The 14,145-nt window shown below is 42.1% G+C and overlaps 3 protein-coding genes across 4 annotated transcripts in view; all 3 read left to right on the forward strand.

Moving 5' to 3' along the window:
* The window catches only part of SLC30A5 (solute carrier family 30 member 5), a 174,109-nt gene that overhangs the window by 34,268 nt on the left and 125,696 nt on the right, over window positions 1-14,145 (forward strand). The window lies entirely within an intron of this gene.
* CENPH (centromere protein H) lies at window positions 64-8,120 on the forward strand. 2 transcript variants are annotated; one of them, XM_075527446.1, is made up of 9 exons: window positions 64-80; window positions 862-920; window positions 1,633-1,681; window positions 2,097-2,171; window positions 2,838-2,894; window positions 3,801-3,864; window positions 4,155-4,206; window positions 5,374-5,537; window positions 7,146-8,120. In XM_075527446.1, the coding sequence occupies exons 2-9, from the start codon at window positions 878-880 to the stop codon at window positions 7,236-7,238; spliced, it is 597 nt and encodes a 198-aa protein (XP_075383561.1). In that variant the 5' UTR covers window positions 64-80; window positions 862-877; the 3' UTR covers window positions 7,239-8,120. The 2 variants fall into 2 exon arrangements, with proteins under 2 accessions (XP_075383561.1, XP_075383558.1); XM_075527443.1 differs by lacking the exon at window positions 64-80 and adding an exon at window positions 685-714 and having other exon boundaries at window positions 865-920.
* On the forward strand, window positions 8,230-13,847 carry KGD4 (alpha-ketoglutarate dehydrogenase subunit 4). The gene is made up of 4 exons (XM_075527486.1): window positions 8,230-8,361; window positions 9,143-9,206; window positions 12,080-12,282; window positions 13,565-13,847. The coding sequence occupies exons 1-4, from the start codon at window positions 8,323-8,325 to the stop codon at window positions 13,580-13,582; spliced, it is 324 nt and encodes a 107-aa protein (XP_075383601.1). The 5' UTR covers window positions 8,230-8,322; the 3' UTR covers window positions 13,583-13,847.

The raw sequence follows: 14,145 nt of genomic DNA on the forward strand, positions 1-14,145 counted from the left end.
TCCTTCCGCAGAGGCTGTGAACAGGGAGGCAGGAGTGTTGGTGCAGGCTCTGCTAACGTGGTGGCAGAGATAGCATCTGCCAGATTAGTCAGCTTAAAGTGCAGCTCTATTAACTTAATATTTACTTATTGTGGTATATTTTTTTAATAACTTAGCTAGATCAACTCTACCTCTAGGAGAACACGGGTCAGAGAGCTGTATGTGCCTTCACGTAGCAGGGGTAACTGTTCTTTGCCTACCGCTCCTTGAGCTGTACTCCTGCCCTCCTCCTGTTAATTATCCGAACAATACCGGGAGAAGGGGCTGCCTTGGTCCCTTCTCGTGCCCACCACGGGTGAAGGGTTTCTAGGGGGAGGGCTTGGGCGGGGAAGGAGCTCAGCAACGAGCAAGCGTCCTTCGGCTTGCGCCGGGCCGGGGCTGCCGCGCCGCCCCGTGCCGCCCGGCCCCGCCCGCCTCGCCTGGCGGCCGAGCGCCGAAGCGCCGATGCAGAAGAAGAGGCCCGTGATTGGCCGGGAGCGCGCGGGCTGCTGGCGAGCCCCGCCCCGCCAGGCAGGAGCAACCGCCGGCCGCGCTGCTGAGGGGCGCGCGCGGGACGTTTGAAGGCGCGGGCATGGAGCTGCTGCGGGCGGAGGCGGGCGCCGTGGCGGCGGCCGAGGCCGAGGCCGAGGGCTGGTCGGCGGCGGAGGCGGAGGCGGACGTCGTCATGCTGCTCCGGTCAGCGCTGGGGGCCGGGGAGCCGCCGGGGGCTCCGAGCAGGCCGGGGCGGGCGCGAGGGGCGGTGGCTGCGGCGGGCCCCCCCCCCAGCCGCTGCCGCCCGGGGCCGCGGCGCGGGGTCTGACCGTTGTCGCTTTGCTTCTGCTGCAGCCTGAGGGACCTGATGAAGCAGCAGCTCACGGAGTACAGCACTGCGTTTCATGCCGGTAAGCTCATCCCTACTCCCTCCAGCTCGCTAGACTTCCTCCAGCTACCCCCTCTGCTTCTTTTTAGTGCGATGTTACGGTAATGAAGAATGCGACACGGCTAATATAGGTATTTTTAAAAATTATTTATCAAAAGTGCTCGTTATAACAATGACGTGTTTTTCTTGGCTGAGCATCTGACTGCATTTTCCGGAGAGCTCTGGGAGACGTGTTTGAACGCTTACAAAACCGCCGCGTCATTACTGCCCGGTGCCCTTTCCTTCCTCTTGGGCTTTCGCTGCAGACCCCTCCAACGCTCCGACGCCTCTCGGGTCTCGGGAATCTGATCGCTGGGGCTGAAGCCTTACCAAAAGCCTGCCAAAGTGTTCGGCAGCAATGCTGATTTAAGGTGTTTCTTCTTGTTCCCATTGTGTTTCCTTTAGCTACGTCCTCTTCTACCGAACCAGGCAGCTGCATATGTAGAGCAATGCTGTGAGCCAGCTCCGGCATGTCTAAAAAGTGCTAAATGGAAATATTTTAAAGCCTAATTGTTTCTCTGATACAGCTGATTGATAGTGTGGTCCCACTAACAGTGGAAGAGATGGTAAGGTGTGGAGGTAGGAATAAGAAATACCTTGTTAGTATAGCCATCAAACTGCTTAACCATTATGCTCTGCAGATTGTATTAAAAAGCCTCTGTTGTGCTTTTTTTAGTGACGTTCTTTCTTTGCAGGTCAAGAAAGTTACCTGGATCACACCACTGAAGAAAAGTGTATCAATAAGTATGTCATTGGATAATTTCAAACTTTTGATGTATTTTAAAATAAAGGTCAGGAGAACTGAACTTGGAGGTTCTCTTCTAGTTACTCATTCTTAGTAAATCTCTGGATTAATGATCAGTACTTTGCAGGAGTCTGGTGAAATAAAGGAAATTAAGAGAAAATATGGGGAAGAAATATTTTACTCAGTCTCCTAATGTAGTTTTGTATCTGATGTGGCTTCTAAATTTGCGGTCCTTCTTGTGGTGGCTAGAATTCACTAATATAGTTCCGCATAATGAAATACTCCTGGCCTTAATAATTTGTGGTTTACAGGAAAAATTCTTACGTTAGACATGTAGAGAGCAAGTTAAAAATGTGATGTTGCTTTTAAATTTTTTGTTGTCTTCACACTGTTTATGATTTTTATTTCCTTCAGTGCCACACAAAATTTGGAAAGAGATATGGAGGAAGTAAAAGTCTCTTTTCAGAACAAGACGCTAGCATTGCAAAGGTAGAATTTTCTTCCTGTTTATTTGGAGGTTTTCTTTTTGTTTATGTGTGCACACAAACATGCACATATACATAATTCTGATTAAAACAGGATGTGAAAGTGATATGGTGTGTGTTACAAACATGAGAGGATTTTAGTACCATTGAACCAGTAGGAATGTTGATGGAGATACCACAGGGAACAAAAAAAAATTACAAGTTGAAACGTGTAAACCCAAAAGTTCCTGCAAAATTGTGAAAGTCTGACTGTATAAATCAGTAAACATATTTCTTGGCAGTATTTTACAAATGCCTATGATAAAGTAGAAGTTGATAGGTGTTACGTGTCTCTCCTGTGTTACATGGCTGTTCATTTGAATTCCTGCCTTTGCCCAGCTTCCCTTCTGCAGACTCTGGGATTAATGGTGTCCGAGTATGTTTGGCAGGAGAGAAAGGAGTTGTCACTCTCACAAAGAACCATTGATATGCCTTTCTTGTCCTGAGTTAAGCCTCGTTATTTAAGAAGTGTGATATTTAAAAGGTACTGAGTATTTTATATATGTAATTCCAGTGTGAAAGTGGCATAAATGGAACCTTGGAAATATCTCTTCCATTATTTATCTAAATCTACTCTGTCAGTTTGTTATCAGTTCTCATCAGTTACATGTTTCTTTCCCACACTACGCAGGATGCAGTTTATGGTTGCCCTGAGAAACAAAGTGAAGCAAAATGATAATGACTCACGGTAAGGTGTTCTTGGGGAAAGGGTGGCTAGAAAGGAATGGACTTTACACAGTTTAATGTGACATGTTTCTACATTACTTCATTGTACCTTTTTTAAAAGCAAGCTTCCTTCTTCTAGTTTTGACTAAATGATATACAGTCTGCTTTCTGGCTAGAATCAGCACGATCAGACCTCTTATACCCAGGGTGGATTTACATTTGGGCTCTGAATTAACCAGAATTTGATTACAGAGATCATAATTTTTGATTCACTAGTGAGAACTGTTTGTAGTTAACAGTTTTGTGTCTTTAATGCATGAGTTAACCTGCATTTATAATAGCTGAGCACATATTACAGGCTTGTAACAGAGCCTTGCCTCTGCTTTGCTGCCTTCATTAATTAATTGTGTAAGAGCTTAATGTCTTCAAAAAAGAACTGAAAGTTTCAAACAGGTTTAAAATTAGCTTTTAATTTCCTGCGCAATATTAACAGATGCACGCATATGAAGTGTAATATGAGAAATTTAATTTCTGTCAGAAATACAGCTGAAAACATTGCATCTCCATTATGTCCCTGCTACGCGCCAGAATTCAGGAGCTCCAATTGTTAGCGCTTCTCAGGGGGCTAGGCTTCCTTGATGCCTTCCAAGCTCTATCATTTGAAATGTTACACAGGCTTGACTGAAACATTAAGGAAACTGAGTGGGAAATAAGGAGACAATTTGGCCCCTACAACAATACTTACTATAATAACTGTAAAAAAGAAGGGCTGCAGTTTGTAAAAAATTAAAAAAAAAAAAGTATGCTTTATTTTGCTATTAGAGGAAATGGGGATTTTTTGTTTAACCCACATAACCTTGATCAAAACATTTATGCTGTTGACTCACAATGATGGTCTTAAGGTATGCAACTGTATTTCCTTCCTTAGACTGATCATGGAAACTATGCAACACATAGTAACGCTCAGCAAGGCAGTAATTGAATATCAGCAGGTAAGTGGCAGTTGTAGCAGCTGCAGTTGTGCGTGTCTACCAACCTCAACATGGGCAGGAGCGCAATTTGAAAGTAAATGGATTGCACAAGTCATTTGAAGCTAAATATGTGGCCCAAAGGGTGTGGTTTCCATTGGTATTAAAATTACTGAAATGATTACTTAAAGTGAGTATGTAAGAAAGTCTACTTCTCGAGCTGCCCTTAACTGCTTTTGTGGATTGAATTAGCATCTTTCAATATTTTTGGGAGCCAAGAGTCTAGGAAATACTTTTTTTTTTTTTTCTTTTAGCAAGCACGTGAGAAGGAACAGAAATTGATTGACATTAAAAGGAAAAGATTCTGTAAGTGTGTTACCTATATTGACTTTGTTTTATATTTGAATGTACAGTTCATATTTTAAAGTTGTTCTTGTAGCAATATTAATTTATATCTGAAGTAACTGCGAAATTCTCAACACAGTTATAAAAATTCTGAAAAGAGTAGGAAGTACTGTAAAAACGAGCTGGTGTGTTGTCTACCTGAGCATGAGACTGATACGTTAGAATGAGAGATGCAAGAAGATACTCAAAAAGAATGTGGTGGCATTTTATTATTTAGTGTAAGCTCCCCAGAAAATTACGCATCATTTAGTAATTTAAATCAGTCCTACAACACCCAAAGGATATTTTTTGTCAGACTGCACCTTTATGAAATGTTTGCAGAATAGGGGAGGGGGCTTACTTACAAAGAACTCTTGTAATAGTATATATGTTGGTATTCAGTAGACTTGTTAGAGTGGGTCAAATTTAGATGTGAAGTCAATCTTCAGAACTTAATAAGGTAAATACGTTTTTTGACCAGGTTTGCCAACAGTTTTAACAACTGTTGTTTGTTTCACGGGTAGGAAGTGGTGTATATGTTGACAGTTATGAACAAACACAATGAAATATCTGTCTTCCTAGGAAAAATGAACATCCCTAATATTTTCAGAAATAAGGGAAGGAATGCTGTGTCAGCATTCTTTCAATGTATGAACTGTCCCTAAACGGTTTTATTCAGTCTAGTTTTTAGCCTGGTTTCCTACAAAAAACCTAGTAATATTCACTGGTGGTGTTCACATGTTCCTTGTACGACTTCGGAATTTGGTTTCCATCAAATTTGAAAAAGGGGAAAGGGTCTTAAACACCTCTGACTATAAAAGTTGTGACAACCAAAGACAGGGTGTAGGACAGATGTTCAAATTACGGTCTGTGTCTGATGGAAATGCAGAGAGCATACAAAGTACTTTCTGTTTTGCTAGCAGCCAGGGAACCAATTGATGTGGCTACTTTGATACCAGGTAGCCATAGCACATGTTGCCTCCTGTGTGAAAGGAGTATCTTGAGGTATATTGGAGGGAAGGGATAGAGTGTGAAGTTAGGGTTATTGCAGTAGAAGTGCCTTAGACGTCTGTGAGGAAAAAAGCGTATCTTTAGTTCTACTGCTCACCTAACTACTTCTGAACGCTTCATTTCCTAATAATGGAACAGCACTAAAAAAAGCCGGAGGACAGAAACTACTGCAAATTCACACCATAATGAAAATGCAAAAGGAGGAACGAGCAAGTATGAAAGTGAGCGAGAAGCTGGAGAAATTACGTAATAACTTACAAAAAGAAAGAGAGATGACTACAGTAATTCAAAATGTATTCCAGGTAATGTGTTGTAGCTTTTAGAAGCAAGTTTGCAGTTTTGCATTACAGTCAAGATAACATAGTGTATGGTAAATGTAACTTCAAACAAAATTGTGTTTTCTAAAAACTTTAAGTAACGATGGTAATGGAAAAACTGCTGTATGAAAGAAAAACGTTATTGCTTTAAAGGCTAAAAGCATGAAATTGTCACAAACTTCTTCAGAATAATTATTTACGGAGTTTAGAGATGGTCTATCAATCTGTCTTTAATCCTTTGTTCCCTTAAAGGTACAAAAATAATGCATTTTCCCAGAGAATGTCTGTCACAGCAGTGGCTGTATTTCCTTACACTGAGAGTCACCCCCACACCCCCCAAATCAGTTCCCCCATCTCATGGTTAGGAAAAATAAGTAGGTCTTAATTCCATGATACCAGTGAGCCAGACTGCTGCTCCTCAGTCTGCCCCTTCTGACCACGTGCGCTTCTCTGTTTGTGTCGCCCACTGCAGCCTTGTGAAAGCCTTGGCATGCAGGCACGGCCAGTCTCCAAATACTTTCAGCAGTGTAGCCTTCAACCTTTCAGTTACCCAGTATCAGATGCTGCTGACTAGTCTGTATCTGTGCAGATGGCTGGCAGGTCATCTGGAGCGTGGAGTCACGCAAAGTGAGGAAGAAAACCTCATGATTTGGGATAGGATGGAAGGGCCTCCTGCAGCATCCTGTGCTCAGAGGGGCTCTACTCAAGGTCATGTACGCTGTGCTGCAGTCTGGTACTCTGCCTCTCACTGTGTGACTTGTCCTGGCTTCCTTTGCCTGGCCCCACAGATCAGTGACTTAGGTACAAAGATGGGAGGCACAGTGAACAGTAAATTGCAATTGCAGTGCTCTTGAGTTTATCTGCAAACGGGTTATGAAATCCCAGTTAAGTGTGCACAAAGTTTATTTTAAAAATTTAGACTGGGGAAAAGAAAGAACATGTTGGAGGGCTTCAGGTAGAAGACAGGATATAACCGTGCTGTGAATTTGGGTGATCAGATGAATTTCAAGCACAGAAAAAGAGCCACATGTTTTTGTATTGCATGCTATATCTACTAGTTTGCAGTGATAACAATGTTGCATCTCAAATTGAGAATGAGAAATTAAACATTTTAGTGGGTTTTAGATTAGATTCCTAGAATTATCTTCTGGTTTTGTATTCCTGAAATCTTCTGAGCCCTAAGTAGAGCAAATCTTCTTTGGTTAAATTTAATAATTCCCATTTTCAATCCAGAATGGCGGGGCTGAGAATGTTAACTGTGTTATCTTGTGTTTGAGCCAAACCTTATTTCATGTGTTTAAAAAAAAAGGAAAAAAAAAGTCCTCTAAATTCCTGTGTTTAAAATAGAGATGGTGTGCAAGGAAATTCAAAGCACCGCTTTGGTTTTTTTTTTTTTTGCCTATGTATTGACAATAGGATCTAAAATGATACTTCCCTTTCTCCTCTTTCCCCCATCCCGCCTACTTCAAACACTGCTGTGAATTTCAAGGACTTCCAAATTAAAAATTAAAAAACAGAGAGCTTTTGAGATATTTTACTAGGAATAATCCTTTTTGAAGGCTTTTTTTAACCGATAATCTTTCTTTCTTATAGAACATCATAATTGGAAGCAGAGTTAACTGGGCAGAAGATCCATATTTGAAGGCAATTGTTCTACTGCTTGAAAAAAATGTCTGTTTTATGTAAGTCAGGAGACGGTGTTTAATTTTATACAGTGTATGTAATCAATGTACTAAACTTGATAGATTAAGATGCATCATGAAAGCACGCTTTAAGAATTTGAAAATTTAACCTTTCTGGAAGTTGTTCTCCCTAGAGACTCAGAACATGGAGTGCAAGTCTCAGAGACTTTTAACTCTGAAATGAAATTTAATTCCCGGTACACAACAAATGTTTGAACAGGTAGCATAGCTGATGAAACTACCTGAAGAGCCACTTCATAGCTGTCCTGTCCCAAGTGCTCATCTCCCTCTGAAAGGCAGCAATAACACAAGAAAGAAGAATAATTATATATTTCGAGCTTTTATGTAAAAAATTGGCTTAAACCAAGGCTCTGCCATTTCTGTCCTTGTCCTCTGGGCACCAGCCGGCTGCAGAGCTCAGACAGGATGCACGACCCTGCTCTGCTCCTGTGGAAAGCCCGAAGTGGAGTCTCTGGTTTGTTGTTTCCTTTTCCCTTATTAAAGCATTATGTATCATTTTAAACACTGAAAATTTTATACCCTTAATTGTTAACGGTCGCTTGTGATGTTGCTATATGCTAATGAGTTAAGCAGAGCACCCAGCAGTAGATGCAACCTGTAGATGCCATCCCACGTAGCAAAATATGACTGCCCTAGGGAAAATGCAGGTAAAATGGAGGAGGCAACTTCATGCTATCGACTATGCAGTATTTTAAATAGATTTTTTTAATTGACAATTGCATTTTTGCTTTATGTTTGTAGACATTTTACCAAATCATAGCATGTAACGCGTTAGAATATTGTCACTTTTAAATTGATACGTGAATATCACTCTTTAAAAGGTGGATGGGACGTCTCTCGATCGAGTAAAAATAAAACGCAGACATATTCGCACCCCTTGTTGTTGTGCCCTGCTTGTCTTTTGGCCACGCCCTACCGCCGGGCCACGCCCACAGCGGGCGAGGCACCGCCTACAGAGGGCGTGTTCACGCCCGCTGTGGGCGTGGCCTTGCTCGCTGTGGGCGTGGCCCGGCGCTGCCTGTGAGGCGCGGGCGGAGGGGCGAGGCGCCGCGGCGGCGGGGGTCACCATGGGCAGTAAGATGGCGGCCGCCACTAGGGTCGTGCAGGTAACGGCGCTCGGCGTGCGGCCCGGGGCGGGGGCGGGCGGCTGGGGCCGGGAGCCCGACTCGGGCGGCGGGCCTCGGGCGGCGTGCGGCCGCCGGGGCCTGAGGCGGCGCCGGGGAGGCCGGTGTCCTTGGTGGGGGAGAAGAGGCGTGCGGTGAGGCCCGCCCGGTGTCCCGGTGCCTGGTTCTCTGCTACCAAAGGATGCTGCGGGGCAGCCCGCACCCTTTTGTGCGCTGTTCAAGAGGGGAGGGCGCTAGCCGGCAGCTCCTTTCTAAGCCGTCCCTCTTCAAGGTGAAGGTGAGACGTGGAGTCTTCAAAAGACATGTTTCAAAAATAAGCTGTCTGGCTTCGACTACCAAGCTTTTTATAATTTATCGGGTTCTTTCTTAATGGAACTCGTCAATCCCGTCCAGCCACCTGAACTAATATCTACAGGCAGAGCACAGCTAGCAATTTCATGTGCTGAAACTTTATAATTGCATTTATGCGGCTGTGGTAGCCGTTTCTGCACACACACACACACACTGATTGCTGTGAGAAAAGGAAGAGAATGCACTTTCCCGCTCAGGACATTAGGGTTGAGGAATGCCTTTAAAGGTGAAATTTCTCTGTGGGTGAACATAGAGTGTTAATAAGTAGTAGGCTTATCAGTGTGGTGGTACAGAAAGCAGTAGCATAGAAGTGGTGGTTTAATACATTGTATGTTCCATTTTATTATGGTAATGTGTGTCTAGAAATACATTTTACTCTCCCTGTTTCTCCTACTACCTTGCCTTGTTCTAGGTAGTCAAGCCGCATACTCCGTTAATTAAGTTCCCGGACAGAAAGAGTAGTCCCAGACCTGAAAGTAAGTTATTTAATCTCTACATACAACTTGCGCCACCTTTCTTTGCATTAACTGTTTTATATAAGAACTAGCACACAATTTTTCTGCTTCAACTACACCACTCGACTGATTTGAGCCGGGTTTCGGAACCATAGTTGTTGTAGTTTGAAGGCAATGCTTTGACTCTTCCTTTTCAGACTCTGTACAACTGTGCGAATACACATAATACATGCAGGTCTGTCTTTCTTGGTCAAGGCAGATTCACAAAGATTTCCAGTATTGTTTTTCTACTTATAAGTGGGACTTTATAGTCCCATTTTTCCAAATACTAATATTTGCCTGAAATGATTGTGCCCAAGTCAGCTTGAAGCAGCTTTAGGTATTCGGTGATATTTGCAGAAATGATGTTGCATTTTCCTCATTTCTTCTGTTCTTAGTTGGAGTGTGTGATGTCTGTGGCATTTAAAATCCTAATTATAGCTGGGAGAGCCCTCCCACTGTACGTCTTAAGAAGTGTTTCCTTGTGCTACTAATTAATGCTGAGAAAAATTTAATTTCATTGCAATCTTTGACATTAATTTTTATACCTACAGCTATGTTAATATTTATAGGGTTCCCAATACTGTTACATTTAGACATCAAAGCTATATGAGTGATATGTTTTAATATTCCTTTTGAGTCAACACAGCAATTGAAACTAAAATAGGAGACGTCTTAAGAAGCTCTGTTATGTTGTTCTCACTTGTTTAGAAATTATACTATACCACATTATTTGCCACAGCATTGTGATGTTTGTGATTTAAGTTTAGTTTATCCATTAACATTATCTACAATGCACATCAGTGCCGCTTCTGACTTACCTGTGAACTCTTCAGGAACTACTTTCTGCAATAACTTTCTGTAAGAATTCTGTGTGTTATGAACAATTCAGCCAACTGCACCACCTCTTATGCCAGTGAACTGCTTTCTCAAAGGATTGAAAATGTGTTACTTGCCTCTTGTTTATCTCTGCATCAGAAGATTTTTGTGACTATTATCTTTTAAGTATGTTAGACTTTCTTACCTTTATCAGGTTCTGTTGTCTCCTTAGTAAATTGCAATCTCCATCATCCTTCTTGAATGCTGTAGCAATAACTGCGTTTCACTGTACCAGACTCTTGCTTCTGCGTAGCCAAACAGAGCTCTGCAGATCAAGACTAAACTTTTAGGGACGCGGGTGCTTGAAAGGCCAGCCAAATTCTTTTACCATATTACTGTGACACGATGGTCTCAAACAGGGAAGGGAAAATGTAGTAGAAACTATCTGAGCTAAAGCAACAGCAGTATTAAGCCTGGTACTTTTGAGTCTTGGCTGCTGATGTTTTTAATTGGCTAATGCGTCTACTCCAACTACACTTCAGACTTTGAAACATACAATAGAGGAAAATCCTTGGCAAATCTCTAGACATTTTTGTGGTGTATGAAACAAACTTGAAGAAACTGTTTCTTGTTTTTTCGTATATAAGGTGTGTTATTTCTTGAAACAAAAATAGTTTGCCCCCTGTTCAGAAATCGATCCTTCTGATGGGCTCTCTTCTGCCTTGCTCTGTTTGCGACCTTCTGTTGTTCCTGAACCAGCTGATCAGCTTGGGACTTTCAGATACAGTTTTCTGACTGAGAACTTCTGAATATGCCTCTAAATGGTGGCTTTTTTTTTTTTTTTTAAACCAATGGTGGTTTGATCGCATTGCTGCAGGTGTTTGATGTCCCAGTCCTGCTATTGACTCAGACTCACTATGGCTAAAACTGACTCCTCCTCGCCTTTGTCCTCATTGAGCTTGTTGGAGGCAAGAGGGAGAGAGGCCGGCAACGCTGTGGTATTTTAACTCCTCACATTCTTTGACTCATCCAGTCTTGATGCTGCTTATTTTATACTTACATAGTCTCTCTCTCTCCCAGCTGTTTAGATGTTGCATTTGTCCTGCTCATTTTTCAGGAGCACTGAGAGGGACTTTCTATGGAAGCATTCTGCTTTATCAGGTGTTTTAACCTTATATATAGTGGTCTGAGGCTTATGAAGTAAACATATCGCTACGAGACTCCATCCTGCCTGGTGGGGTAATTGCATGCTTCCATTGTAAAATCAGCCATGGTGGGACAGGCCTAAGGTTCAGAATGCTGACTTTGACGGCAGTGCCCTTTTGTCATCTGTTCTCCTACCCTCAAACTCAAGGCGCCTTCTCTAATGTGAATTTCTTAAGCCTAGCTCCTGGCCCTCACCTGTAAAGTACTTCATGCACTCTTTGGTCTCTGCATTTCATTAGCATTGATTGCTGATGCCCGATATTTGGTGGTCATTCTGCACATGGTTAACAAAATTTGATATTATGCCATTTTGTAATATTAAAAATGGGTACAGCACTGCATTGCATGTTGTGGTATGTCACAGTTGTGAGCTTGCTTTCTGTAAGCCTCTGCCTCTTTTTCACTTCTCTGTCTTTTCACTCACAGTAAACAAAAAGCATCATCTCAGTGGATCTTAGTTATTTATCTTAGTTATCTTTCTACATAATTGCCTCCACACACACATTTATTATATTTTATGCTTTTTCTGTAAGTACAGCTTTCCAGTGAAAAAGCCTTTGTTAGGATATATGCTGATTTGTCTTCTGTTTCCACATCAGTATTTCTGCCACTCAGACATGCTTTCTTTCGCTGTTAGGATTTTTTCACTATGCTCTTGATATATTAACAACAATAAAAACGGGTTGTGAGAAGTAGAGTGTCTTAATTCTTTTAAGTATTTGTTATAATGAAGAAAATTGTCAATAACTGATAACTCTTATTGGCTGCTCATTAATTAATTTTACAGTCCTGTTATATTTCTGTAAATGGTTTTGCAATCTGGTTTTCAGTACAGGAATCTCTACAAGCAAGCGTGCCATCTCTCCATGCTTCAAAAGCACAGGAGTCTGCAGGAGGCAGGTCACTGGCATTTCAAAATATTTCACCTGTTAGTAGAGTACAAGGTACACCAGACACTTCTGAATTAGCAAGAACCTTACCTCAGAAATACAGAAGGAAACTTATGTCAGATGAAGAGATTGAATATATTCAAGTAAGTTTCATTTATTGGTGTGTATTGTCTGGATCTACCTAGCATTTAGTTTATTTCTACACCTTCTTCAAAGTTTCAAATATGGTATTGCATTGTAACTCTTGGTAAGGGTGCGCTCCCAGCTTTCATAGCTTTGATGCACAATACCCAAACTACAAATTCTTAATGCATGAGGTACCCAACTCTCACTAATTAGTAGCTTGTGGTATCGCTGATTAGAGAGATACGGACTTGAAGCAGGCCTGCAGATACCAGCAATAGTCATAGCCTGCGTTAATCACCGTCACTACCTGTTCTGTAACGGCTGTTTAATGTGTAATTTGAGTGTGCTGGCCAGGAGCACAGGAGTCTGCTCTTAGACCAGCAAAGACTATTACCCCATGACTGAAGTCCAAAATCTTTCTCAAACTCGTTTTTATAAGTTATTTATTAGCAAGTTAACTCCTGTATTTCTAGTAGTGGAAACATGTTATTAAACTTGATGCAGGTGTTTTCTGCAATGTGTGCAAATATGGCATTGTACCTGACAGGCAAGAAGAACCTGCTTTTGTTCTGTAACAATTCTCAGCTGTAAACACTGATGCTGAAAAAGGGAGAATGCACAAAATTGGAAGAACTCGTGAGATGGGTGTGAGTTTGAAATGAAAAGACACTTGCATAGCTTTCTTACATGATAAGGACAGCTACAATGTCATCACGTTAGTAGAGGAAATCCGTTTTCCTGCATGTATGTGGGTAGGGTATTATAATTAGAAAGAAAGTGAGTGATTTCCCATAGTAATACACTTCTTGCCCTCTAGCATCAATTTTCTATCGGGGAGGTAAGTTGTGAAATAATTTTGTTGGGAAAATACTGAATTTAATACCTTTCTGATTTCTCATAAAGGTGGTAATGGCTCATCTTGGCTTTGTTTTTACTCTGCACTTTGGGATTTGGGCAGTGAAAGTAATTCTAAAATGGGTTCACTGCTGCTGTTTGTGTCAGACCTTTCTGAAGTGAGGAAGAGTCAGGTTTCTTCAGAGCGGGAGGAGTGGAAGCAGCTGTAATTGTAGGTTGCAGGTGTTGATCTTTTTGTATTCTGCCCTGAAAAAAATGGAGCGGTTACTGGTAGGTGCTGATATTTGACACTCCGTGCATGTTCTGTTAGAGATTGAAAATCAATGTATAAATCAGAAATTAAAGCTAGAACTCTGTTAGCCTGTAACAGTGCAAAAGAAGATTGGATCTCCATTTCTCGTCCTTTTAGTGGAATGTATTTAACCGTCCGCTTTTCTTTTGCAGCGTGGAGGTCCAGAATAAGTATGGACGATAGTTCGTTGGCCGCTGTTGGAGAATGAAGTATTGTATTCACAATAAAGGTGTTTCCTTAGCATCATAAATGATGGTATACTAATAGCTTTAATAAACCCTATCTGAAGGGCGAGAAGGTTGACACAAGACACTGTACGTTAATTTGTGATTGAGAAGGATTTTGTGTTGATGGCTAACTAGCAATTGAATACACTTGATGTCCACACCATTAAAATATTTTTCTAATTAGCCGTTTGCGAACTTGACAATAGAACCGGGTCGTTTTATTCTTCTGCTTCAGAAGACGGGGATGTCTCATCAGGAACGGTTTTACGGGCAGAAGGGGACACCGAAGCGTTCTTGGGGATCGCGGACGCTCTGTGGTCGCTCGTGGCACTTAGGCGGCCCCGCTCGGGCAGTTGCGTAGCAGCCGTTTTCCCCGAGCGCCAGATGGGAGCTGGGAGCAAAACAGGAACGGGCTCTTCGGGACAATTTACACCGTTAACTGTTTCAGCAGGCCGCCCTTTGGGGCCGGCGGCGGTTACGAGTCCGCGGTACACCGGATCCGGAGG

This window comes from Mycteria americana, chromosome Z (genome assembly GCF_035582795.1).
Source record: "Mycteria americana isolate JAX WOST 10 ecotype Jacksonville Zoo and Gardens chromosome Z, USCA_MyAme_1.0, whole genome shotgun sequence".
Lineage (NCBI taxonomy): Eukaryota > Metazoa > Chordata > Aves > Ciconiiformes > Ciconiidae > Mycteria > Mycteria americana.